At 44.1% G+C, this 27,046-nt stretch overlaps 1 protein-coding gene across 1 annotated transcript in view; it reads right to left on the reverse strand.

Annotated features, from left to right (window-relative positions):
• The window catches only part of LOC143924362 (aldehyde oxidase-like), a 306,571-nt gene that overhangs the window by 83,591 nt on the left and 195,934 nt on the right, over positions 1–27,046 (reverse strand). The window contains exons 23-26 of the mRNA XM_077448642.1: positions 19,616–19,703; positions 19,423–19,509; positions 16,528–16,719; positions 13,808–14,035 (exon numbers count right to left, since the gene is read on the reverse strand). Coding sequence (XP_077304768.1) covers positions 13,808–14,035; positions 16,528–16,719; positions 19,423–19,509; positions 19,616–19,703 — 595 coding nt within the window. The remainder of the gene's footprint in view (positions 1–13,807; positions 14,036–16,527; positions 16,720–19,422; positions 19,510–19,615; positions 19,704–27,046) is intronic.

The raw sequence follows: 27,046 nt of genomic DNA on the forward strand, positions 1-27,046 counted from the left end.
GGACCGTGTTGTCGGATAATCCGACTGTGTGTGGTATGCATCGGACTGATTCTGTCGGAATATCCGTCGGACCCGATTTTCCAACTTGTTGGAAATATTTCCCGACCAACTGGGCCGATCGGACATACTCCGATCATGTGTAGAGAATTTTGATCGAACCAAGTGCCACGCATGCTCAGATCAAATTCCTACATCAAAGCTATAGGCTACTAGCCTGAATGTAGTCCCATCGTAACGAAATTACGTCATCACGTTCTGAAAGATCGGATTTTTCGACAACTTTGTCCGACCGTGTGTATGCAACAGTTTCGGACAAGATCCGACGGACAAAATCAGACGGATTTGGTTGTCGAAATATTGATTGGTTTGCATGAAAGTTATACCATCTACAAACTATGGGATATGTACTGGAATTTTAATTTTTTTATTTGTTTTATACTACAAATGGCAGAGATAAACGACTTATAGTGGGACTGTGATAGTGAGATCTGACACTAACTGCCGCTTGGGTGAACTGACTTATTGCCACTGACATCACCAGTGACACTAATACAGTGATTAGTGCTAAAAATATGACACTGGCTAGAAAGGGGTTAACATCTAGGGCGATGAAGGGGTTAAATATGTTCCTTAACTAGGTGTAATGTGTGCACAGTGTGCTGCTTTATACTAATGATCTCTGACAAATCACTCCCTCCGTACAAAACCCTGTGTTAAATTTCAACACAGAGCTCTGGGCTGTGATTGGACACAGCCGATCAGTTGGTCCCAGGTGTGAATCATTGGCTGAGACTTGCTGACAGCTGTGATTGTACATAGCGGGAGCTGGGGGTGGGGGCAACCATACTTGCACCCTAAACCTGGGAGTAGGCAGCGACGTACCAGCACACCGCTTTGCCTACAGCGGTCACCTGTCCACAGTACAATGCGGTCAGTACTGTAAGTGGATATTCGCACCAGAACATATATGATTTTAAATATGATGTAGGTTTAATGCCGATGTACCACTGAACCATAAAACATTTTTTGTGTGGAGATCCATGTGTGTCTCAATCTTGGCCCTGTTAGTTGAAGGTGGGGCAAAAAGAACAATGAAATGGTGCTTAGAAACATGGATAGCATTCTTCTTCCAACATATACTTCCACCATCACCAAAAATGTACATTGGTAAATGTTAAACAATTGCCTTTTTAAACAAATCCAGTTTACAAAGTTAACTTAAAGGACAGAACTTTAAGCCCTTGTACACATGGTCAGACATTCCGACAACAAAATCCATCGGATTTTGTCCAACGGATTTTGTCCGAAACTTGTGTTACATACACATGGTCGGACAAAGTTGTTGGAAAATCCGATCGTACGTAACGTGATGAAGTTCTTTCATTACAACGGGACTACGTTCAGGCTAGTAGCCAATAGCTTTGGTCTAGGAATTTGATCTGAGCATGCGTGGCACTTTGTCCGATCGGAATTCTCTACACACAATCGGACAAAGTCCGATCGGATCATGTTGTCGGAAAGTTTTATAGCCCAGGTCTAAAACTTTGTCCGTCAGATATTTCCGATGGAAACAGTCCGATGGAGCCCACACACGGTCGGAATATCCGACAACACGGTCCGATCGGACATTTTCCGTCGGAATGTCCGACCGTGTGTACAAGGGCTAACAGAAAGTACAAAATCTACCAAAAATATTTTTTATTTCTGCAAATCCCAACAGAATAGCCCAGTATGTGCTGCAGACTGCAGTTACTGGAGCTTCACTCTACACAGAAATCATGTGACCTCCACTTCCTGTAGTATTGTCTATTTCTTGTTTGTTACATTAAAGTTAATTTAAAAATATAAAGCATTATACTATAAATCCAAATAGACAACATTTAGTCAAATACAACATAGTGGAATATAAACAATATATGGCCTTTAACCATTCTATTTCTAAGCCACAAGCAAACTTACATAATGATGAAAAATCGCATATTGGCCAGATAAGATATACAGGTTTAAAAACAGCCAAATCCAGCCAGGGGCAACCCATGCGCCAAGACCACTCACCACCACTGGGGCTAAACAGAAGAACACCCACAGAGGTCAGCCTGCAGAAAGAGCCCAGTAGGGCTGATGTGCAGCAAAAAGGTCCTTAAAGTGGGAGTCCGCCGTTTTTTTTTTTTAAAAGCCAGCAGCTACAAATACTGCTTTTAAAATAATGACACTTACCCGCCCAGCGCGCCCGCGATGTCGGCACCCGAAGCCAAACTCTCAATCGTCTCTCGGGTGCTGCCACCGCCATCTTGGGTATGGGAATCAGGAAGTGGAGCCTTGCGGCTTCATTTCCCGGTTCCCTACTGCGCATGCGTGAGTCGCGCTGCGCAATAAGGATGGTCCCCGCTGTCTCTGGGATCCATGTGTTTCCCAGCAGGCAGCGGGGGACCTTCGGAAAGGGGCGTAGATTCTGCGGAAAGGGGCGTAGCTTCTGCAGAATCTACGCCGGAAGTGGGTGCAGATACCTGTACTGTACAGGTACCTGCACCCCCTCCCCCCTGAAAGGTGCCAATTGTGGCGCCGGAGGGGAGGGAGGGTTCCAATGAGTGGAAGCTTCACTTTAGGGTGGACCTCCGCTTTATGTTCTGAATGGTGTGGCTTCTGAGCAAGACAAACAGGTATAAGTAATATGAATCAACACTTAAGCTGTAAATCACGGCAAAAGTGATGCTCACATAAATTGCAAAAAAACAGCAGGGGATAAAGAAGTGGAGTGGAGGTTACATGCTTCCTGTCATTGGTGGGGGTCCACTCTGCAGCCAGACCCCTCTCCTCAGTTGAACTATCTCTGGCTCATCCCTTTAATTATTTAGATTTCAGTTATTTCAATCATGCCAGTACCTAAGGCAATCTCCATGCAAGGGTTGCTTTCCTAGGAATGCCCACTCCTTCAGACTGACATCCACCCACCAAGACCAAAGGAGGTCTTCAAAAAATACAAGGCTGAGGGATCATCATCAGCATTCCAACTTTACAAAGAATGCAACAAGAAATGTAAAGGTGCAATAAGGGCAGCTAATATAGACCACGAAAGGCACATAGAAGGGGAGAGTAAAAAAAAATTCCAAGAAATTCTTTAAGTACATAAATAGTAAGAAAGGGAGATCAGATCATATTGGTCCCATAAAGAATGATGAAGGGAATCTGGTTACTAAGGATGTGGAAGTATTGAATTTATTCTTCCCCTAAGTCTTCACTAGGGAATCGGGGGCCTTCAGTAACCAAGGCTGCAATGTTTATCCTCATGACATGTCACAGCAAGCACCCTCATGGCTAACGGAGGACAGAATTAGAAATAGACTTGAAAAACGTAACATTAATAAGTCACCGGGACCAGATGGCTTGCACCCGAGGGTCCTTAATGAACTCAGTCAAGTAATTGCCAGACCATTGTTCCTAATTTTTACAAACAGTCTACCAGCTGATTGGAGAAAAGCCAATGCAGCACCAATATTTAAAAAAGGGCCATGATACATCCCTGGGAATTACAGACCAGTTAGCGTAACATTAATTGTTATCGAGCTCTTGGTGGAGATGATAAGGGACTATTTACAAGATTTTAGTAATGAAAACGGTATCATTAGCAGTAATCAGCATGGATTCATGAAGAATCGTTCTTGCCAAACTATTAACCTTCTATGAGGAGGTGAGCTGCCATCTAGATAAAGGAAGGCCCGTGGACATGGTGTATCTGGATTTTGCAAAAGCATTTGATACAGTTCCCCATAAACGTTTACTGTACAAAGTAAGGTCTGTTGGCATGGACCATAGGGTGAGTACATGGATTGAAAACTGGCTACAGGGGCGAGTATAGAGGGTCGTGATAAATGGGGAGTACTCGGAATGGTCCGGGTGGAAAGTGGGGTCCCCCAGGGTTCTGTCCTGGGACCAATCTTATTTATTTATTCATAAATGACCTGGGGGATGGGATAAACAGTTCAATCTCTGTATTTGCGGGCGATACTAAGCTAAGCAGGGCAATAACTTCTCCGCAGGATGTGGAAACTTTGCAAGAAGATCTGAACAATTGAATGGGATGGGCAACTACATGGCAAATAAGGTTTAAAGTAGAAAAATGTAAAATAATACATTTGGGTGGCAGAAATATGAATGCAATCTACTCAAAGGGGGGAGATCATCTGGGGGAATCAAGGATGGAAAAGGACCCGGGGGTCCTAGTAGATGACAGGCTCAGCAATGGCATGTGGTGCCTACCTGCTGCAAGCAGATTAACTCCAGAGATAAAACCATAATTCTCCCACTCTACAAGACTCTGGTCTGGCTCCACCTCGAGTATGCTGCCTACTTCTGAGCACCAGTCCTCAGGAAGGATGTGCTGGAACTGGAGAGAGTCCAAAGAAGGGCAACACATTTAATAAGGGACTAGAAGACCTTAGTTATGAGGAAAGGTTATGACCACTGAACATGCTCTCTCTGGAGAGGAGACGCTTGAGAGAGGATATGATTTTAATGTACAAATACCACACTGGTGAACCCACAATAGGGATAAAGCTTTTCTGCGAAAGGGAACTTAATAAGACACGTGTCCATTCACTAAAATTAGAAGAAAAGCAGTTTATCCTTACACTGTGTAGAGGGTTCTTTACTGTAAGAGCGGTTAGGATGTGGAATTCTCTTCCACAGGCAGTGGTTTCAGCGGGGGGCATCAATAATTAACCACTTCCCACCCGGCCAATGCACATATACGGCCGGGTGGGAGCCGTCTACTTCTGATAGGACGTTCAGGAATGTCCATCAGAAGGAGCGGGATCGTGCCCGCGCAGCGGAACGATCCCGATGCGCCCGTGTCACCCAGACACGGCGCATCTCAGATCGGCAGGAGGGCTCTGTGATTGGCCCTCCTGATCACATGACGGCCGTGTCCAATCACGGCCGTCATGTGATGTAAACAAACAGCCGGTTGCAAGGCAATCGGCTCCTCCTCTCCTCACACAGAAGTCATCGCTGAGGAGAGGAGAGCAGATCGCTGCAGCCGGCTGATGATCAGTGAGTATGAGCTGTTTTTTACAGCTTTTTACTCACTGATCACCAGTCTAGTGTAAACACAAATCACCACACAGTGTAAACACACCACACAGTATAAACACAATGTCCCCACACATGTCTCCAAAACATACATGTCCCCAAATAATAAATACACATGTCCCTAATAATAAAAACATGTCCCCCACATATGTCCCACTAAAATCACATGTCCCAATGATTATCTGCACACATATGTACGTGATCCCCTGAACACATATGTACATGATCATTTGCGTACATATGTCCGTGATCACACAAACCAATTATTATACACTTAACGGAATTTTTTTTACCAAAAACATGTAGCAGAATACATTTTGGCTTAAATTTATGACAAAATTTGATTTTATTGGATTTCTTTTAAAATAGAAAAAATAAAATATTGTTTTTTTTCCAAATTTCCGCTTTTTTTGCGCTTATATCGCAAAAAATAAAAAATGGAGTCGTGAATAAATACCACCAAAATAAAGCTCTATTTGTGCGAACAAAATGATAAAAATTTCGTTTGGGTACAGTGTAGCATGACCGCGCAATTGTCACTGAAAGCGCTAGAGCGATGCAAGCTGAAAATTGGGCTGGGAAGGAAGGGGGCAAAAAGTGTCCTGTATTGAAGTGGTTAAAAAAAAACTATTAGATAGGCACCTGAATGACCACAACATACAGGCATATACAATGTAATACTGACATAAAATCACACACATAGGTTGTACCTGATGGACTTGTGTCTTTTTTTTTAGCCTTACCTACTATATAGCTATGTAACTAATGCCGCGTACACACGATCGAATTGTATGACGTACTTAGTCCGTCATACAATCCGGCGGACAATCCGGCGGACTTTCTACCGAACGGACTTGGCCACACACGGATACACAAACAGTCCGACGAAAGCTTGCGTGATGACGTACAGCACGTACGACGGGACTAGAAATAGGAAGTCCAAGACACAGCAAAGCACCCTTTGGGCTCCTTCTGCTGACTTTGCGTTAGTGGAAGTTTGGTTAGAGACGATTCGCGCTTTTCAGACTTCAGCTTAATTCGTCCGTTTTTGTTTTTTTAATTTATTCTCAAATTGGAATATTAATCATAGGATGAGGATGAATAAAGACATTTGTGATAACTCTGTGTGAATATAAGCAGCAAAGCAACTTCACTTTTCTCGCATTATGAAGAAGAAAAGAATGTGCTATATTAAAAAATCACAAAATTAGCAGCATGACGAATATGCTAGCTTCAATACGAACACTAGTTTTACAAGACAGAGCGCTTCCGCCCTGTAAATCCTTTCTGGGCATGCGCCATTCTTAGTCCGTCGGACTAGCATACTGACGAACGTATTGTCCGCTGAAACCAAAGTACGACGGGAAGATTGGTGTGCAAACCGACCTTCTTAGTACGACGGACTTCATGCTGAAAAAGTCCGCTGAAGCCCACACACGAGCGGATTGTCCGGTGAAATGCGGTTTCAACGGACTAAGTACGTCATACAATTCGATCGTGTGTACACGGCATAAGACATTTATTTGTTGCAGAACTCCTTCCAAGGGCCAATCTACTTCTTGCATCATGTAAGAGGGCTCTAAAGAGGAATATTGAGGCATGGTGTTGCAGGGCCAGATTAAGAGCATCATGGGCCTGGGGCTGAGGATTTCGGTGGGCCTTTTTATGGAAATAAATAAAATGAAGATACAAACAATTTTTTGTTAAAACAAATTAGTGGCAGTCTGTCCACTGTGGAGGGATCCCAAGATGGCAAAGTTCGGTTCACACTGCTGAGACCCAAAGTCGTGTGACTTTCTTGCATCTTTTATGATTTAACATTGCAGTCTACTGCACCCAAATCGCACCAAAATCCCATAAAATTACTGGAATTACTGTCCCTGCGCCTTGAGTCACATTGATTAAGACTGCACCCACTAAAATTAATGTGTTTTGATTTTTGTAATTTTTTTACACAAATAGACCTTTTTTTGGTGGTATTTAAACACCACAGTGTTTTTTATTTTTTGCTAAACATGAAAAAAAGACACGTTTAAAAGAAAAATATGTTTTTCTTAGTTTGTGATAATATTTTGCCATAAGTCATTTTTCTTCTTCACTGATGTGCACTGATGAGGAAGTGATAAGGGGGCACTGATGAGGCTGTACTGATATGGCGCACTGATAATCTGCAGTGATATGCAGATCATCAGCGATGGGCTATGATGAGCTGCACTGATAGGCAGCACTGATGGGCAATGAAAACGTGCACTGATGAGCTGCACTGATAGGTAGCACTGATGGGCATTGATGAGCTGCACTAATGGGCACTGATGAGCAGCACTGATGGGCTCTGATAGGGGTCACTGACAGACAGCACTTATGGGCACTGATAAGGTGGCACTGGTGAGGCAGCACTATTATGTGGCAATGATGGGCACTTATGGGTGGCACTGACACTGATAGGTGGCACTGATGATCTGCAGTGATAGGCAGCACTGATGGTCAATGATAGGTGGCACTGATTAGCTGCACTGATAGGCAGCACTGGTGGTCAATAATAGGTGGCACTGATGAACTGCAGTAATGAGCACTGATTAAATGCACCTATAGGCACTGATAGGGCTTTGATAGGCGGCACTGACAGGCAGCACTGATGGTCAATGATAGATGGCACTGATGAGCTGCACTAATGGGCACTGATGGGCAGCACTGACAGGCAGGACTTATGGGCACTGACAAGGTGGCACTGATAGGCGGCGCTGATCAGCTGCACTGTTAGGCAGCACTGATAGGTGGCACTGGCACTGCTGAGCTGCAATAATGGGCACTGATAGGTGGCACTGATGAGCTACACTGATAGGTGGCACTAGCATTGATTGGATGGCACTGATGAGCTGTACTGATAGGTGGCACTGATAGAGGGCACTGGCACTGATAGGAGGCACTGATAGAGGGCACTGGCACTGATAGAGGGCACTGGCACTGATAGGAGGCACTGATAGAGGACACTGGCACTGATAGAGGGCACTGGCACTGATCGGAGGCACTGATAGAGGACACTGGCACTGATAGAGGGCACTGGTACTGATAGGTGGCACTGATATAGGGCACTGGCACAGTGACACTGATGAGATGCACTAAATGGGCACTGATGGGTTGCCTGCACAGTCACTATCGAGTTGCACACATATATTACCCCCCCCCCCCCCCCCAATTTAAGTTAACTACTAGCCAATATCAAACATTTCTGCCTGAGTCTGCTATTGACTTCCCTAGCGTCTAGCGCCTGTGGCTTACTTGAACTTAATTGTGCTGTGTCCACTCCAGGCAGATAATTCTCTTGGCTCGCCGCTCGCACTCAGTACATCCAGTCCTTTCCCAGTCAAGCCTCGGGATGCTGGGGAAGGCCTCCGGATGACGTCACGCCAGCCCGGACGTCAAGCTCCGCCTACAGGAAGGATGCGAGCAGCCAAGCACGCTCAGCCTCGGCAGCGCGCTGATACATACCGCCCGCATTGCAGGGCATTGTCTGCAACATTAATAACGCCGCAATATGTGGGCCTATAATGCAGCTGCCTGGCAATAACAAAGGCATATAGCGGCCGGCGGCCGACGGCCGGGCCGTGATGATTGACTTATATTGCATGTAAATTAAAGTGTTTGGGCCTATAATATGATGGAGGCCTGGAGCTTCAGCTCCAAACGCCCCTATGTTAATCCGGCCCTGTGATGTTGTGATGTTTTCAGCATGCTATGTAGAGCACCCTGTTAGTGCCCACCCCCCCCCCCACACACACACACACACCAAACATAATCGGCCCACATTACATAGAGAAACACAGAGATCAAGTGATGACTTCACTGGGTCTTGTATACAATATACAGTCTTGTCAAGGCTCCTCTGTATAGTGTGGTCCTAACTCTGAAAGCCTCCATATTGGAGTATAATGAGCAGTGAATACGTTAAGGGAAGGTATGCCTAGAGAGAGCTCATTCTTCCTTAAACGGGTAGGGACATATTAGAAGCCCAGCAGAGCACAATGGCAGTTGAAGGCTTGCCAAATCTAAAAAGTAAGCAATGCAAGAATGGCAATTTTTAACTAGCACTTTAAGTAAGGTGCCCTTGAAAGAGCATTGACATTGCATACAAACAAAAGACTTCCCTGCATACTTACCGTACAGCCTGCAAAAAACCCCAAAAAACTACTATCAGCTGCCATTGAGTTCTTGTTGGGCTTCTGTGTTCTTTGAGGAATGGGTGCCCTCCAGGCATACCCACCCTTAATTGATTCATAACTATATATGCGCCAACTTAGAGACTCTCAAATTATAAAGTTAGGACCACAGTACACAGAGGAGCCTTGGGGAGGCAGTGCGGCTTCCACATATACCTTACCGTAAAATTGTGCTAACGTGTTTTTTTTTTTTTTTTTTTTGCAGGTTAGCTGGTAAGTGTGCTGAGAAATCTTCTCTTTGTACAATAAAATACTGTATGTAATCACAAAAATTGAAATGTTTTATGAAAAAACTGAATGATCATATTGATGTGCATGGAGGAAGAGGGGACCAGGAAAAGCCAAATATAGGCAAATTACATTTCATCTTTAGGAAAAACATATCACAAGAAACTGCTTCACTTACTGATCTTTAATGAATCCTCTGTGCCCTGAATCTTACTATAATTCCAAGCACATTTATTACAATTAGTTACTTTTTTTGACCCACAAAAATATCATTGTTTATTCTTAACCGTAGCTAACATGGTACCACCCTTTGAGTTAAAACTATGAATAACTTCCTGATATAGTCTAATCAAATAAAACATCATGTGGAATCTCACATTATACTGTTGGTAGTAGAACTGGGAGATGTGATCACCCTAAATCTTTTATTTGTAGCCACCATTGTATATTTTTTTATTATTAAAATACATATTTTTGTTTCAAGGTATTTTAAAGCTGAACTCTGGGATAAGAAAATATTGCGTAAATTCTAGAGACTTATATTCTTACTTGAATCTTGGTGTGCTTTTTGTATTTCTTCTAGATCTGTGCAATATTCCAGGGTGAAACTTTTCCCCTGTGCAGCTTTGTGTAACAGAGACTGGTCACTGTTGCTCTCTGCCCTTGAGCAGGATGACTGGTCTTGTATCCACCCCCCATGTAGTTTTTTGCATTCAGCCTGTTGTGATTGGAGCCTGCTGGGCCCTATTTCACAGATCTGTTCTATGCGCAGACTATGTACAGCACAGTGATGTCATTGCTAGTTTTTCAAGAAAATAACTGAGTTTACAATGCACACAAAGTGAGAATATTTAAAGGAAAGATTTTGTGCTTGGAGTTCAGATTTAAATCATATCCAAACCCCAAACAAAAAGGTAATATTTAGCTACTGCTTTTTTCTGGCCTTTTCATTAAATTTTACCTGGAAAGCCTATGTATAGCACGAATAACATACTTCTTGTCCTTGGGTGGCTATGCTCACTCACTGCACTGTATCTATTGCAGTGCCACCCCCAAAGGAGCCACTAGGTAAATTTGAATTCTCTGATCTCCACCTCAACTCCAAGAATGACCTCATCCCCTCTGGCACATCTGGTTAAATAAGATTACTGCAAACACATTTGAGGACACATGTGGAAAATACTGTTATCCTGGCTGCGGATTATCACCAAAAGTAGACACACACCTGGTAGTGATAAACAAATTGAATATATTATCACGGTTTAAAGCATATGGAAGCTTACAACACTGTTAAACATTTATGCAAAGAATTAATACACTAGAAAAGACAACCTTCAATACTTAGCAACTGTAAATTTAGAAAAGGGCAGTAATCTATATGCCCATAACACAGATGCTGAGTGGGAGGAGAGATTTGTCAACTTCTCAGGTCCTTCTGGGCCACAAGCACCATGGAAAGTAACAATACAAAAAGAAGAAATGCGTTAGCAGGTACAGTAAACACAATTCTGTAAGGGGGGTCCTGGGTTGAAGAGTACTAGTATCTTCTGCTAGCAAATGTTGGGGACCTTTGAAAAGAAAGTAGGTTTAATGAAGCAAAGTGAGACAGTAATCCTCAGGAAATCCCATTAGGTAGGTCGTTGGTAGGAACAGAATGGTTATAAATGGTAACTCAAAACAAGCATCCTCTGACACTACAAAGGGAATAGGTATCTGCATGCAGTGTCTGTACTGTGTTAAGAAGGACGTTTTGGGTTTTCACCCGCTCCACAATCCTCTGTGCGATGACACGATGGAAATTTCAAATGCTGGTTCCGGCTCCTAGCAGTGTTGTAAGGCACTGGATCACCTCCTGTCAGCCGCTCAGGATGGCTGGTAGCTAAACTGGCAAGGTGACCAGACAGTGGCGGACTGAACACCTGGATGGATATTACGATACCTGAAGCTGTGTGGATTGTCTCTGCTGGGTGGCACTGGGTTGCAGAGCAGTGTGCTGGGTTGTCACTGCTCCTGGCTCCCCTCAGCCTCCTGTCAGCACTCTCACAGTAGTCTCAGGAAAAGCATGGCTAGCAGGTGCCACTAGACAGTGTGGCTCTTTCTTCTTTAAATCACCTCAGCCTTTCCTCTCTTTAGTCTCCTTTCCGCACTCTCTCTGTAGTGCTGTGTGTAAAACCTGTCTCTCTCTCTTTCAATCACCTCAGCACTTCCCAAAACTCCCCTTTTTTCCCAGCGTGCTCTGTGTCTCTGAGTTTTCTGGAAGGAGAAGTCAACATCTTTCTGTCTCCATCTTGTGGCCAAAAGGAGAAATTGCACTACAACATGCCTGCTACACTATGGAGGGAGCCATGGCTGTCACACAGGCTGGGCTGCCCTACCTCTTCTCCATTACATGATGGAGGGGGTGGGGGATGAGAAAATGAGCAATTTACCAAAGGCTGAGAAGATTGTTTGTGCTTTCAGCTCAGCTTACAGAAAGTGACATGGTCACTGCATTTCTGGGAAGATCAACAGGTATTGTATGTAGGTTGCTTAGCCTTAAAATTTAAAACAAATTACAATTTCCTTCTTGGGTTTACACACCCTTTAAAGAAGCTAACATGTAAGAATATAAACAAGCAACAATAGTCAATTCCCCAATGCATGGATATAAAGGCAAAATAGATAATCCAAAGTATGGTAGTAGAAGCTGCCTAAGGAAAGTTATTTTAGAAATGTCACCAGTTGCCTTGATACTAGCTAATGGAATATTTTATACTGTACATTATAGTGATATATTTTTATTCATTTTTTTTTACTAAAGTTTTATGCCAGCAAACAGATTAGTAAAATGTTTGCAAGTAATGTCTTATTTAGTACTGTACTGTACTGTATTATTATATGTATTACTTGCAAAAATTTTCCTAAAATAACTAGTATACCATGATAGTCACTGAATGATATCTTTTATTTAAAAATGCTCAGTTCACTCTTCCTAGCCCCCTGACCTAAACTTACCTAGCACCCTCCTCCATGGAGGTGCTTAATTACCCTGTGGACTAGATGCAGCATTGTGTGGGAGGCAGAGAACACACAGAGTCCAAGTCTGGCAATAACAATATACTATAGAAACGTTGAGCAAGACGGACAGGCCCAGCGGCGATGCACACCATTCTGTATCACTTACAACTGACAGTGACAGAACAGTGGTTTGAAGAATGGAAGATGCCAACAGTGCCTTCCACAGGGGGCGAAATGTGGTCTGGATGGGCCACACCCAAAAAGGAAGGCTTCCTAGAAGAGGTTGATGTAATCCCTACACTGTCCCTAGTCCTCAGAAAACTTTTCCGCACTCTCCCTGCCAGACAGGAAACCTTTCCCTAAGCTAACCACTCAAATAATATACTCTAATTGTGCCAAGCCCGGAAGTTGGAGTTTTAAATAGACTCTGTCTGACCCAAGATGGCCACCAGTCACATGGGGTGCCCACATCCAATCGGATAGCAGTTCCCTTCTGAATGAGGAAATCATAGAGGAACTAAGTTCTCCCGACTTTCTCCTCCAACTGCATTGCCATTGCCATCAAACTCCACTGGCAGTAGAAAATACACATTGCACCCAACTACAACCCGACAGTGGCAATCTTCTTGGATGTTTACACCTTGGGCCAGTGCCAACCATGCCTGCGCAGGAACTTCCCATAATTTTAAATGTTCTTATAGTGTCTATAGTGCATGAGTACATCCACATTCAAGTCTGTAGGGAATTACTGCAAAGGGACTATCAGCACAGTAAAAAATGTTGGGCCTGTTTCTGTGAACAGCCAAAGAGGCCACTGTTAAACACTTAAGTTGGGGCTATTGAGGGTGTACTTATTTAGTTATTATTTGCTTTCATTTGATCTGTTAAATATGCAGTTTGAAGTATCTTGTTATCTGCTTGAGCTATTTAGAGCTGTTCTGTTCTACTACACATTTCCTGTGTTATCTAAAATAGCCCTCCTATTTTTTTACCTTTGACTACAGAATGATTAACCTTTATGTTGTAGCCATCTGAAAGTGGGAATGGTTGAGTAGTTTGTCAAAATACAAGTGTGGATGTAGTAGCCGAGTGCAATTCTGGCAGATCAACAAGTATCTTTTTTGCACTTGCTATAAATCTCAGAGCTGTACTGCATATGTATTTTTTTGACATCTGCTTTAAATTTAAACATACTTTAACATTTCTGAGTTGCGTTGCTAAGTGTGATATAGAAACATTATGCGTTTTTGAAGCGTATAACAAAAAGCATTGCTTACTTGATTTTGAAAGGCGGCACTAAAGGCAACAGGAAATTTCAAGGGTATCAGTGCTATGCCTCGTTTTATCCAGGGGTTCCCTTTGTTGAACTGTTTTATAGCTTCCCTCCTGGTGTGGTATGCCGAACTTTCCATACAACTCTCCCAGCATCTCGTCAGATTGGTGGTATCAAACACCTGCTTGTAAGGAGTGGTAATGACTTTCCTGTACATGTTCAGCTCTCTGACCTAAAATACAGAGAAAAAGCTGTATATTAAAAATAATAAAGTCTATTATCATGAAAAAAATAGACACAACTTAAACAGAACTCATCAAATCCAAGATCCAGTCTAGGAGTGGACATGTAGGTCCTTCTTACTGTAGCCAAGTCCTGGGTCCCCTTTGGTCTAATGAGAGCCTCCAGAGTTAGCTGACATCCTTCTATGTAGAGTGGGTTATGGGGCATGATGAGTGTAATACAAGGTAAATTCATGGGTGCCAGACACTTCTTGAATACAAAGAAATCTATTGTCTCTTAAACTGTGGGGGAGAGGGTTTAGGGCCAGGCCCCCCTAAGCGGTTGCAATGTTAATTGGCAGACTTCAAAACTTCTATAGGTAGACAGCCATTTAGGGAATGCTACCCAGCCGGACACCACATCTGCATGTGTAGACACACTATCTCCTAAGGCAACAATCTTGAACAGTGTCTAACAAAGTTACAGTGAACTCTTTCACTTCCTCTACAATCTCCTCTTGTAGATCTTCACTCAACTGAGCTCTCAGTCCCTCTCACTAGACTTGCTGATCCACTGCCACTGGATCACCTGTGCTCTTCCAATCTTCTCACTCTCACTTCCTCAAGCATCACCCAAGATTCAAGATACTCCTCAACTGTCAACCCGCTGGCCTGCTAAGTCCCTGGCTTGACAGATAAGGCTGTTCTGCAAGCGTCACCTCCGCTGAGTGGGTCCCTGGCTTGATATCGGCTGAAGTTTCCCAATTCTTCACCTTCCTGGTTGGTGAGAACACTGCTCTGGCACTTGCTTCAGCAACTCACTGTGGTCCCTGATAATTGGGCGGATGGTCCCTTAGTGGCAACAGCTTCCCTTCTACCTCTTACCATGACAGGTTCTCCGGGCCGGCAAAACCGTCACTTCTGGTTGGACTGCAAGCCACAATCCCAACCCTACGCTACTCTCTTACTTCTGGATAGGCCCTCAGACAGCCTAGCAGCCAGATGTCCCCGGGATGGGCTGCTAGGCCAAAGCCTGAGGCCTGGGACAGCACAACACACGTCCACCCAGACAGCCATCCAGGTGCCACAGAACTGTGATCACCTGAACCCACCCAAATAAATAGGCTCTCCCAGCAGGCCGAGGGACCCAAGAAGATCCCTGCCCATTGGCTGAGATACCCCATCTATTCGTAATCTGTTCTTGCAATGCCTTTGTCTTATATATTGACACCAGATAGCCATCTAGTGACAGAAAAGAGAAGTGCAGCAAATCCAGAATTAGGGTGGAATCAATTGATCCCTTCTCAATTGGCCAAGGCCACTATACCTGGCAGGTAAATTTACTAGCAACCCTGCCTAAACATCAGGGTGCTACATTAGGTATAGTAGTTATTTACTGTGGTAGTGCCACAGTCAACAAGCTTCTTAAAGTGGAACTCCAGACAAAAGCTTTATCTTACTATGGATAAAGTGGGAAAGGAAAACTTTTGTCCGTTTTTTTATTTCGATTTGTCTTATCTTTGGGGAGATCTTCCCTTACCTCCCAAGAGAAAATGTTTCAACAACGGATTTTGTTGTCGGAATGTCCGACCATGTGTACAAGGGCTAAGAGGTATCATAAGAAAAAGGTGTCTCCACTGCAACTTTATCACCAGTCCCTGTCTCCACAACAACAACAACCCACAATTTTCAAAAGCCAATTGTCACAGGGACAGAAAGTGAGGTGAAATCTAATGAACAGGGGCACAGACATCAAAACAAATGTTATAAGGGGTGTTAAAAATATTTTTTTGGCTGGAGTTAAAAATTTACCTGTTCCAAATTACATACAAATACATATAAATACAAAAATTACATACAAATTCAGCTCAAGAACAAATTATAGAATCTATCTTGTTTGTAACCCGAGGACTTTACAAAAGAAAGATTGTCTCTGCAGTTTTGTATTCTACAGGAATTGACAGAAACACTGCATTTCTGGCACAATCAATAGGCATCTTATGAGAATGCTCTGAACTCAAACAATTAAATTGAATGCAGCCAGTACTAAAGACTGGCAAGCTGTACATTTAAAAGTACATTTTTGCTTTTGAGTTTAGATACACATTTGTATGCCTGTATTCATTTTTGTGTCCCTGTGTACCACTGCAGTGGTTGCAGGCTTGTTTATATACTACATATGCAGTTATCATCAATGTGCATCAATGTGCAGACAGTCTTGGCATACTCTAGTCTCATAAATTAGGTTGGGTAAATGAGGTGTCAAGACCTGTAACATGGTCAGGTAAATAGTAAATCACAGTAAATAGTAAATCACAGTAAATAGTAGTCAAATGTTTGCACTGTACAGAATTTGAAAATTCTGTAGTTTTTTTTCTTTTCTCTGTACATCTGCCCTCATAACACGCTAGACTGCCAATTCTATTATGGAATGGGATTATATTAATAGGCACAACAAACTATTGACCAATACATATGACATGTACATGCAAATATCACTTACCTGATGAGCTGGTAAATTGCACCCAGCAGCAACCTCATCAATCCATACTTCTGTGACAAGAGCACACTGTGGAAACCCAAACCCTCGAAATGATGTATTGGATGGCAGATTGGTCTTGCATACTCTTCCTAGGCATCTCAGATTAGGTATATAGTAAGAAACATCTGTCTGAAGCACTGAAATCTCCATTATCTAAATAAAGTAATAAAAAGTATCATTCAGGCAATGTGTGTGGTTTTTAACAAACAGCACAATTATTAAAAACATGAAAATCCTGACCGGAACTGGAAACAGATATCTGGGGGGGGGGGGGTGCAAACAAGCGGAACTTCCCCTTTTGGGTGAAGTTGCGCTTTAAGTACAATATTCCCAATGCACAAATTTCTGAAACTGCCTGTAAATCTAAGTGGGTTCTGCAGCAACCACCATCTGGGGACTGAGAATATCCAAAACAAAAACACAGACATTGTGATCGCTAAATAAAGCTTTGGACCCATTCTGGAGATCCTAGGTGTTCTGGTGACATACTTTTCCTTTGGTTTCCTGTGATGTCTCTTTTTCTTTCAGAGTTCTGCTGTAGAAGGGATTGCAAGAAAATCCATTTTATACATATACAGTGTATGTATATCTAGCACCCTCCTAGGTAGGTTCTAGGTTTAGTTAGACAGATTTAGTGTTGGGCTCACTGTAATTTTGTGGAGCTGTATTTTAAATTCAGTTGCCTCACTGTTTCATTAATCCTCAATGAACTGTAGCTCCCCAGTGCTGGCAGCACTCATGCAGCCGCAGACCATGACACTCCCACCACCATGCTTCACTGTAGGCAAGACAAACTTGTCTTTGTACTCCTCACCTGGTTGCTGCCAAATACGCTTGACACCATCTGAACCAAATAAGTTTATCTTGGTCTTATCAGACCACAGGACATGGTTCTAGTAATCCACATCCTTAGTCTGCTTGTCTTAAGCAAACTGTTTGCAGTCTTTCTTGTGCATCATCTTTAGAAGAGGCTTCCTTCTGGGATGACAGCCATGCAGACCAACATGATGCAGAACCTGTCCTGTTAAACCGCTGTATGATCTTGGTCACCATACTGCAGCTCAGTTTCAGGGGCTTGGCAATCTTCTTATAGCCTAGGCCATCTTTATGTAGAGCAACAATTCTTTTTTTCAGATCCTCATAGAGTTCTTTGTCATGAGATGCCATGTTCAACTTCCAGTGACCAGTATGAGAGAGTGAGAGCGATAACACCAAATTTAACACATCTGCTTCCCATTCAAACCTGAGACCTTGTAACACTAATGCCGCGTACACACGATCGAATTGTATGACGTACTTAGTCCGTCATACAATCCGGCGGACAATCCGGCGGACTTTCTACCGAACGGACTTGGCCACACGCGGATACACAAACAGTCCGACGAAAGCTTGCGCGATGACGTACAGCACGTACAACGGGACTAGAAATAGGAAGTCCAAGACACAGCAAAGCACCCTTTGGGCTCCTTCTGCTGACTTTGCGTTAGTGGAAGTTTGGTTAGAGACGATTCGCGCTTTTCAGACTTCAGCTTAATTCGTCCGTTATTTTTTATTTTTATTTATTCTCGAATTGGAATATTAATCATAAGATGAGGATGAATAAAGATATTTGTGATAACTCTGTGTGAATATAAGCAGCAAAGCAACTTCACTTTTCTCACATTATGAAGAAGAAAAGAATGTGCTATATTAAAAAATCACAAAATTAGCAGCATGACGAATATGCTAGCTTCAATACGAACACTAGTTTTACAAGACAGAACGCTTCCGCCCAGTAAATCCTTTCTGGGCATGCGCCATTCTTAGTCCGTCGGACTAGCATACTGACGAACGTATTGTCCGCTGAAACCAAAGTACGACGGGAAGATTGGTGTGCAAACCGACCTTCTTAGTACGACGGACTTCACGCTGAAAAAGTCCGCTGAAGCCCACACACGAGCTGATTGTCCGTTGAAATGCGTTTCAACGGACTAAGTACGTCATACAATTCGATCGTGTGTACGCGGCATAACGTGTCATATGACACCAGGGAGGTAAAATGGCTAATTGTGCCCAATTTGGACATTTTCACTTAGGGGTGTACTCAATTTTGTTGCCAGTGGTTTAGATATTAATGTTAAATTATTTTGAGGGGACAGCAAATTTACACTGTTATACAAGCTCAAAACTGACTACTTTACATTGTAGCAAAGTGTAATTTCTTCAGTGTTGTCACATGAAAAGATATAATAAAATATTTACAAAAATGTGAGGGGTGTACTCACATTTGTGAGATACTGTACACATATATAATATATTTTCACACACACACACACACACACACACACACACACACACACACACACACACACACACACACACACGCACAATAGATAGTTTTAGTTCAAGCTATTTTTCTGCGGCTTCCTCATTTGAAATATATGCTCTTCCATATGGTTTTTGTTTTAAATGTAGAGATTTAGGAACACGCTTTAAGAACGATTGAGATATCAGTCATACAAGAACTATAAGGTTGCCACCACGACAGCCGATTTGTAGCTTTCCATTGCGAGGAGGAGCGGTAAAGTACAGCTATTGTGTAGAACTACAGAAGGCAGAGCCCGAGAATGTAATGAACAAATATTTCTTAGTTGGAGTTACAAGAGAAAGATGGCTCAGAACAGGTGTCAAAAAAGCGATGATGCTTATTTCTAATGCAAGATGAAAGGGAAAAAGTCAGGCAAGATGTCTTTTGGCAAATAATCAGTTCCTGTATATGTGCTGCAAATGTATAGTGTGCTGTTTGGCTGGAATCGCCCTTAATATTGCCAGCAATCTAAAATATTGTACATAGGTGTAACAGTGGTTAAGGCTTACAAATATAGATTCTACCCCCGAACATCCACCATTGCTGTATAAATTGACATCAGCTGCTACGATTCTGCCATCATTCATATATCCCACCTGAAAAAAGAATTCTGAATTAGTGTTTTCCTTGAAGTTACAATGCAATATTTCAAAGAGGATGGTTTACAGTTTATGCATCTTCATTTTTCTATACAGTACTCACCTTATATTTTGCAAGATAGGGATGTCGTCCTCCAGTTATAAGCATGTCTTCACTACGCTCTAAAATGCAGCGAACAGGCTTTTTGAGCCTAAAAAATAAGAACACAATGGATCTTTTAAGTGAATCTGGAAATGTTCTTAATCATTCAATCAATAAAGCCTTACATGTGATGTAAATTCTATCAGTTTACCAAAGCAGTCGATTTTGGAGTTGAGGTCCTTGCAGTTTTACTATATGGTACAGAAATTTTAGGCTTTGATACAGAGTAGGGAGGAGGTTTAGGTTTGCCACTACCATGGGGTTGTGGCAATTCCCTGGGATATACAAAGCTTGCATATTTGTGAATGTTTGGTCAAAAAAATTGATGGTTCACAGCCAGACATAAGGCACAATCTATAATGTATAAATAGCTTTGTCCTGGTCAAAAGAGCCCAAAAAAATTTAATGGGATGGATGAACCACCCCTCTATAGAAAGATTAGCTCACCAAAACCATGTTATCAGTGTATGTTGGAGCTGTTAGAGCATTCTAGACAGTGTATGTTGGAATGGTTAGTCGTGAGGTGGGAGGCTTGTGGAACCCAGCTTACCTTGGAGAGCTCTGGAAACTCCATGTCCAGCTCCACCAGCCCCTCCTGTGTGTAAATCAGCCTGTGCCTATTAGGGGCACAGGGTGACCGAGAACCCCAGGTCGTATCTGTGCTAGTCTAACTCACTGTACAGCCACACTGGAATGCTGTATATATGTATATATTGTGTGTTGTCTCATGCTGTTGTGGATTGTTTGGTGTGTGGCTGTGTCCCATAGTTTTGTTGTGTCTGTCTGCCTTATGAGAAACATATTATGAGATGGATGTTTTGTATTTGTATTCCTGGCATGTGGACTGGGGGCAGGCTAGAGAGTGGAGTGGCGAATTCCTTCAACAACTCTCCCTGAGGATTGGACAGTTTACCCCACCCTGAATCAAAGGGAGAGGGGAGTTGTTCCCTGAGTGTATACCTGTGTTTGAATAAACAGTTTGATGTTTTTCACCCTACATTGAGTTACGGCTAATGACTGGGTGGGCTAAGGGGTCTTGGATAGTGCTGGTTCTGGACAAATGAAGCATTTACGGGAGACATAGTCCTGTTGAGGACAGGGGTCCATAACAATTGGTTGGCAGCGATGAGATCATGCTACCTTGATGTGAACAAATCCAAACCCCCACCTGGATACAAGGTCTGGAAAGCAGAAGAGGAGAGGTACAGATACCAGCTGCCATGGAAAAGAAATTCCAAAAGGAGGTTTCGAGAGATGTGGATACAGCATAGGGGACCAGTATCAGTGCAAGTCCTGCTGGGATGGTATGATTTTGTCCGCCCACATCTCTGGAAGAAAGCGCTAGCTCTCAAGCAGCACCACCAGCGATAAAGTTTCCCCTCTATCCATGTAAGCTACTGGTTGTAGTATTAAGTGTGAATGCTGTTATTGGGGAAACAACCGAACCAGGAGTCAACAGCTAAGTTAAGCAGGCTGATCTGGGCAGAGATGCGGTTGGACGACAGAGGTCTCCAGTGGTATGTAGCCTGTCATAAACTAGATGTGACCAGAACTGTGTGACTGCGACAGAGTGAACCAGACATAAATAGGTGAAAGTACGTTTATCAAAGTAAATGCATATAAATGTGAACACACCACCAATACAAACTGAGTGAACAAACCAAACAACCAAGCAGTGATAATAAGCTAACCAGCATATGTAGCAAAAGGAAGTACCAGAATCATAGTTAAGCCAGGCCAGGGTCATAAACAGGAGATCAGTAGTTGGGGGGCCAGGAGTAAATGGACAGTGAACAAGATGGCGGGATTAGGCTGCAGGGCCAGGATCCAGGGATAAAGGAGCAGATACAAACAGGTCCATGATACAGGAATCAGGGTTCAGGTTCAGGATCAAGATCAAGATTAGGCTAACAGATAAACAGGCTGCAGGTCAGAGCACAAGGACAATACTAGGGCAAGGTGTGTGTGCACTTGCCGGGTATTTATACTATGGCTGCTATCAAAGTCATGTGACGCCTGATTGCAGAAGGTAATACCTGCTCCACACTGCCAGGATCCCTCCGCTGGTGGATGCCAGTACTGAGGCCCAAAGATGACAATTCCAGCAGGGAAAAGCTCTTCTGACAGCTCCAAACTTCCAGGAGACACCTGCTGGTGGATCTCAGTACTGCACGCCAAATGATCGATATTACCAGCGGAGGGAACCTTTCCTGACATAGCCCAAGTGTGGCCGTGGACAGCAGATAACAGCTCCACGAAAGGCTTTGGCCTGGGACTGTTGTACTGGAGGCTGTCCAGGTACCCTGACTTTGGGAGTGATCTGGAGTGGCATTTGAAAGAAATATTGGAGCACAGAGAGTGAAGACTGAATGTCTCGGAAGTGCTATGGGCACAGGAAGATTTGGAGTTTCTGGCCATTCAGGAATGGAAGCTGGAGATTGCCTACAGACATCTGCTAGACTCTGCTCAGCAGCAGGGTGGGGCTCCCTTTGTCTGGGACTATGCAGAAGTACCAGCCGACAGCTCTGAAATCCTGGCTGAAGAGTCTGCAATGAGGCATAGTAACAGTGTGCTTTGCCCACCTGCCCCCGCAGCTATGGACGCGGAGGTCTTATGGCGGGTGCAGCAAGTGCTGACTGACCTCAATGAGCCTGTTTCTGCACAAGACGAGGTTGGATGGACGAATGTGCCTGTCCAGCAGCATGCCAGAGAATCGGCAGTGGAAACGCTGTAGATTGCCATCCCCAAAGCTGAAGTGCTGACAACAGTGCAGAGCTCTGCTAACCTCTGCCCAACACCAATAGCATATTTTGGGTTCCACAGACAGGAGATGGTGAACCTCTATCCACAGACACCAGTTATAGAGATTGGGTATTTGATAGACTGTTCTGCTGAGGAAGAACAACTCCAGCAGCCTCCAGCAGAAGAGCTGGTATCAGGGCCAAACTTCACTGAGCTCTGCCCAGCACCAACAGCAGCATCTGTGGAGTTACAAGAGTCTCCTCCAGCTGGAGTGCTGGCCACCGGAAAGAGGGTCCAAGACCTCTGCCCCACACAACGGAGCTGATGATGTGGGGTTTCACGCTAAAGAGCTAACAGGTTAGAATACTACTGGCCTCTGCACACAACTGCAGCTTGAGCTGATATCGGTGGATGGGACTCTACTCACAGCAACCCAGCAGAAGGGCTGGCAACAGGGCAGAGTGCTGCCAGCCACTGCTCTAAACTAACAGAAGAGGGAAATTCCCATCCACTGTAAAAGTAGATGGGAATTCGGTCTCCACTGACAAAATCCCAGAAAATGGTGCAGCACTGGGACAGGAGAATGTCAGGTTTGTCTTGCAAGAACTGGGGGATTTTAATCTACAAAAAGTGGATGGGACTTCAGTCTCCACTTGTATACCCCAGGGATGCTGGGCAGTCGGCCCAGATCCCCAACAGTATGACGGAGTGAGCCCAGTCACCCTGTCTTCTCACCAATGGCTGAAGGGACTCCATGGAGAAGGGCCAGTTCACTCCTCTTCCCAGCGGCGGGTATGTTCTCTGAGAGAGGCAGAGGTTGGCTGGGTGAGTAATGCTATGTTTGGGACAATTTATTTGGGGTACTGTGTAGATACCAGCATTGGGGGACTGGAACTACTGACCAACTTTTATCAACCCGTCTGGGGTCTCCACCTGAGTGACCGAGAACCCCAGTCTGCCCTGTGCTAGTCAAAATCGCTGTACAGCCACACTGGAATGTTGTGTATATAATATATATATATATATATATATATATATATATAAGAGGGCCAGTATGGTGGTCTATAATTATGGGAGGAGCCTGGAGGGTATTTAATCAGACCACCCACAACGGTCTGTGTCGGTTCCAGTGCAAGGTACTGCACATCAAGGGGCCAACTCTTCTCAGCTCCCTCATGGTCGACTATCTGTGCATCCAATCGCAGGTGCACTTTGGCTTCTTCATTCGTGCTCGCAGATAAGTAGTATCCGAATCTTTTCATATCATGTGCAAACTTGCGGCTTATCATGCTTACTATCCCGCGCCCCTTTCGCAAAACCCACCTCTGAGTTGTTGACACTCATGTCCCGACATCTTTCGGCACATGCGTAGTACATTTGTAAATTCCTTCTACCAAAAGTACGATTCATTCATAGATCCAAGCCTCCGAGTCGCTGTCAGTCGTTCTCCCATATCACTCGCCATAGGCTTCACTGGTTATAAAATTCACTGTCCATGGTGTTGCCATCTCATCCTTTTTTGAGATAAACAGGTATTGTTTGTATGGGTTTCTGTGGCTGATTGAGGTGTAATTAAACCCACCTGATGCCTTTCCTGCACTTGACTAGCCTGGGGGGATGGGTAGTTGATAGGTGTTTGGTTTCACAGTAAGTAATGGCATACACTCTACAACCAATTCGTATCAGATACTCCTTACTGCCAATTTATATCAGATTCATCTCATACATTTTTTAAGCTGATTCGTGTCAAATGCATTGCAGAGGCTGACTCTGCCAACTCACTGCGTGTCCACGTAGTTGTACCTTCGAGATCGGTCGTATATCTTCATCGATTGTCCCACGATCGGACCGCTACACACTCGCTGTCGCAGGTAGGACTTTGTTGTTACCGCTCCTCTATCCTCGAATAGTCACGTTATCATGTTCGTTTATCATGTTCGTTTTGCAAAAGTCGCACTTACGCCACCGTAAATCTTTCTATGTCATCTTTCATGTATTTCATGCTTTCTACCCAATGCGGGTTTACTCGAGCCGTTCACTTCACGGTCGATGCGGTCAAATCCGACATTCAAGCCCCTTAGTCACCTCGCATCTACGGCCGATTCGAATCTAATTGCAACTTCGCTTCTATGTTTCGGATCCTCGGCAATCACAAGCCCCTTCAACCGCCATCACCATTTAGTTAATTCGAACCCAGCCATATCATCTGCATTACGGTCAGATCTGTCATACGAGCCCCATAGTCACCTCGCATCTACGGCCGATTCGAATCTAGTCGCAACTTCGCTTCTATGTTTTGGCTCCTCGGCAATCACAAGCCCCTTCAACCACCATCACAATTCAATCAATCTGAATCCAGCCATATCATCAGCAATATGGTCGGATCCCATATACGAGCCTCTCAGTCGCATCTACAGAGGATTTGAGTCTAGTCGCAGCATCAGCGCAACAATTCGAGTCCTTGCCAAGCGCAACTCTAACAACCGAGCCGAATCCTGTTGCATCACCGACTCAAATGAGTCAAATCTTTCACAGACTATTCCATAGCTATAGCCCGGTTCAAACTAGTCACATCGACAGTACGAATTCAGCAGTACTTACGTTTCACTTTCTCAGTCTATCCATGCATGATCATACACAATTCCCTCCACCAATTTTCTCAGTGTTGCACACGGTCATTCCTACATAATCACATTTCCTCTATAACCTTTTCTTTCGCCTTTCAACAAGGCTGCGTTCTTGCAATCGCTGCAAGTCTTTCTGCATTTGGCTTAAAAACGGCCGTCTCCAGTAGCAACATGGCTACTCATACGTTTTCTCTATCCCTTTTCCCCTTTCAGGTCAGCAAGGTTGCCAGTTGGTCCATCCTATGCCAGGCTTGGACTGTCTTTCACCCCAAAAAAACAAAAACCCCATTGTCGAGGGCTTGCATCTTCACCAGGGGGCCAGCTTTGCCCCAAACAGCTCTTTGCAATCACCCTTGTCAAAACGAAATTCTCATGTCACCTTACTACAGGCTCCCGGGCAACTCAGTTCCTGACCCCAACCAGTCGACTTCACAACTAGGGCATAAAGTCAGGTGTGTAGTTCATTGAGATTCCCCCTTTCTCTTAAACACGCTTTCACGACATATTTTTACTTCACATACAGAATTTGACCTGCTCCTGATGCGTTAGCAACTGTCACATACTTCTGTGCACTTCACTCTGTTTTCGAAGCACAAGCCTTCAATACGCAGACAAGGTCGCCTATCTCCATACTTGCTGGCAGTGCAAGCGTTAGTAGACCGAACCCATGTCAATTAACTGCAGATCGCAACATTCCTACTTAGTATACCAGACTTCAGCTACCCACCCCAGTCTGCCCTGGGGGGCTCTGGTTTATTAGTCTGTGCCGAGCACAGACGGACACCCGAGCTATCGGTTACCTAACCAGTTACCTCCTCGCTCACCTCGGTTGTCACGCATTCTTTTGAGTTTTCTAAAGTCACACTCAACAGCGCTCGAACGCAAACCAACTGTCACTATGGCTGTTGTTCCTTGTCCTGTTCTTGTTTTCCTTCCGCCTTTCATCTTATCTACCCAAACGTAACTATCCCCTCCTACCTTCGCAACCTACCTCAAACATACGTACCCCCCCCCCCCCGTTGCTTTTAGCTGACACCATGTCGCAGGCAGACAGTGTGGACTTTGCCTCAGCCCTGCCATCACCCTTTGCGGGCTCAGCAAGCGGCGGTTTACAGTCTCACAAGAGCTTGGACCGTTAAATAAAAAACAAAAACAAAAAAAACAAAAAAAAAAACATATAAAAAAAAAAATCATAGCAGAACGGTGTCGCAGGAGTAAATCCTACCCTGCCGCAGCCAGGAAACCAAGCTTTTAGGCTACTGTTTCCACCACCAGTGGCAGCCCTTCCAGGCACCACTTCAGTCTATCTTCTTTGCGACTACTCAGCTGCACTCCTGGGTGACTACACTGTCAACAGCAGTCGCCAAAGTCCAAGCAGAGTGACAGCCCTGGAGGTACGCCCAGCCGTGCCCCTACCAGCTCCAGTCACCACCGTCATTCCCGTACCTTCCCTTACATGTACACCCAACATCTGCACCACTGTCTTCCCTGCACACCTTGTCCTAGCAGGGCATCTAGGAGGACATCTTGAACGACAGTGACGTTAACTTAGCATCCCTCCTCATAGCAGTACACAACTTGGCGTAGAACAAAGTCATATTCGTGGGGAGACGTCTCCATCATCCTGAAGGCCAGAGACCCTTTACTTTATTGCAAGCTCACTGTCACAGAGTTTGTGCTGGCCATGGGGACAGTCAGAGATGTGCTATGCAGGGCAACCCCAACAGGAGGGTAGAATTGGACCCGTATCTGCATGCAGCAGGTCAGAAGTACGCAGGGTGCCCATCCTTTGACTATCAACACTCATTTTCAGCCAAGGCAGCAGCCAGATTCAAGGTGATCCTTTAACTACCACCTTTTAGTGTTTCTCTCCCAGGTACAAGACCCTGACTAAATCCTTAAATTAAGATGTGCCAGCTATAGCGGATCTGCCCATGGGAGTCAATTTTCTCACAAATTGGAATGGCATGCCAATTAGTGATGGACGAACTTCCGACGGGACGTTTCGCGAAAGCGAAATGCG

This window comes from Lithobates pipiens, unplaced genomic scaffold (genome assembly GCF_037356315.1).
Source record: "Lithobates pipiens isolate NorthernLeopardFrog02 unplaced genomic scaffold, aLitPip1_a1.2 Scaffold_22, whole genome shotgun sequence".
Taxonomy (NCBI): Eukaryota; Metazoa; Chordata; class Amphibia; order Anura; family Ranidae; genus Lithobates; species Lithobates pipiens.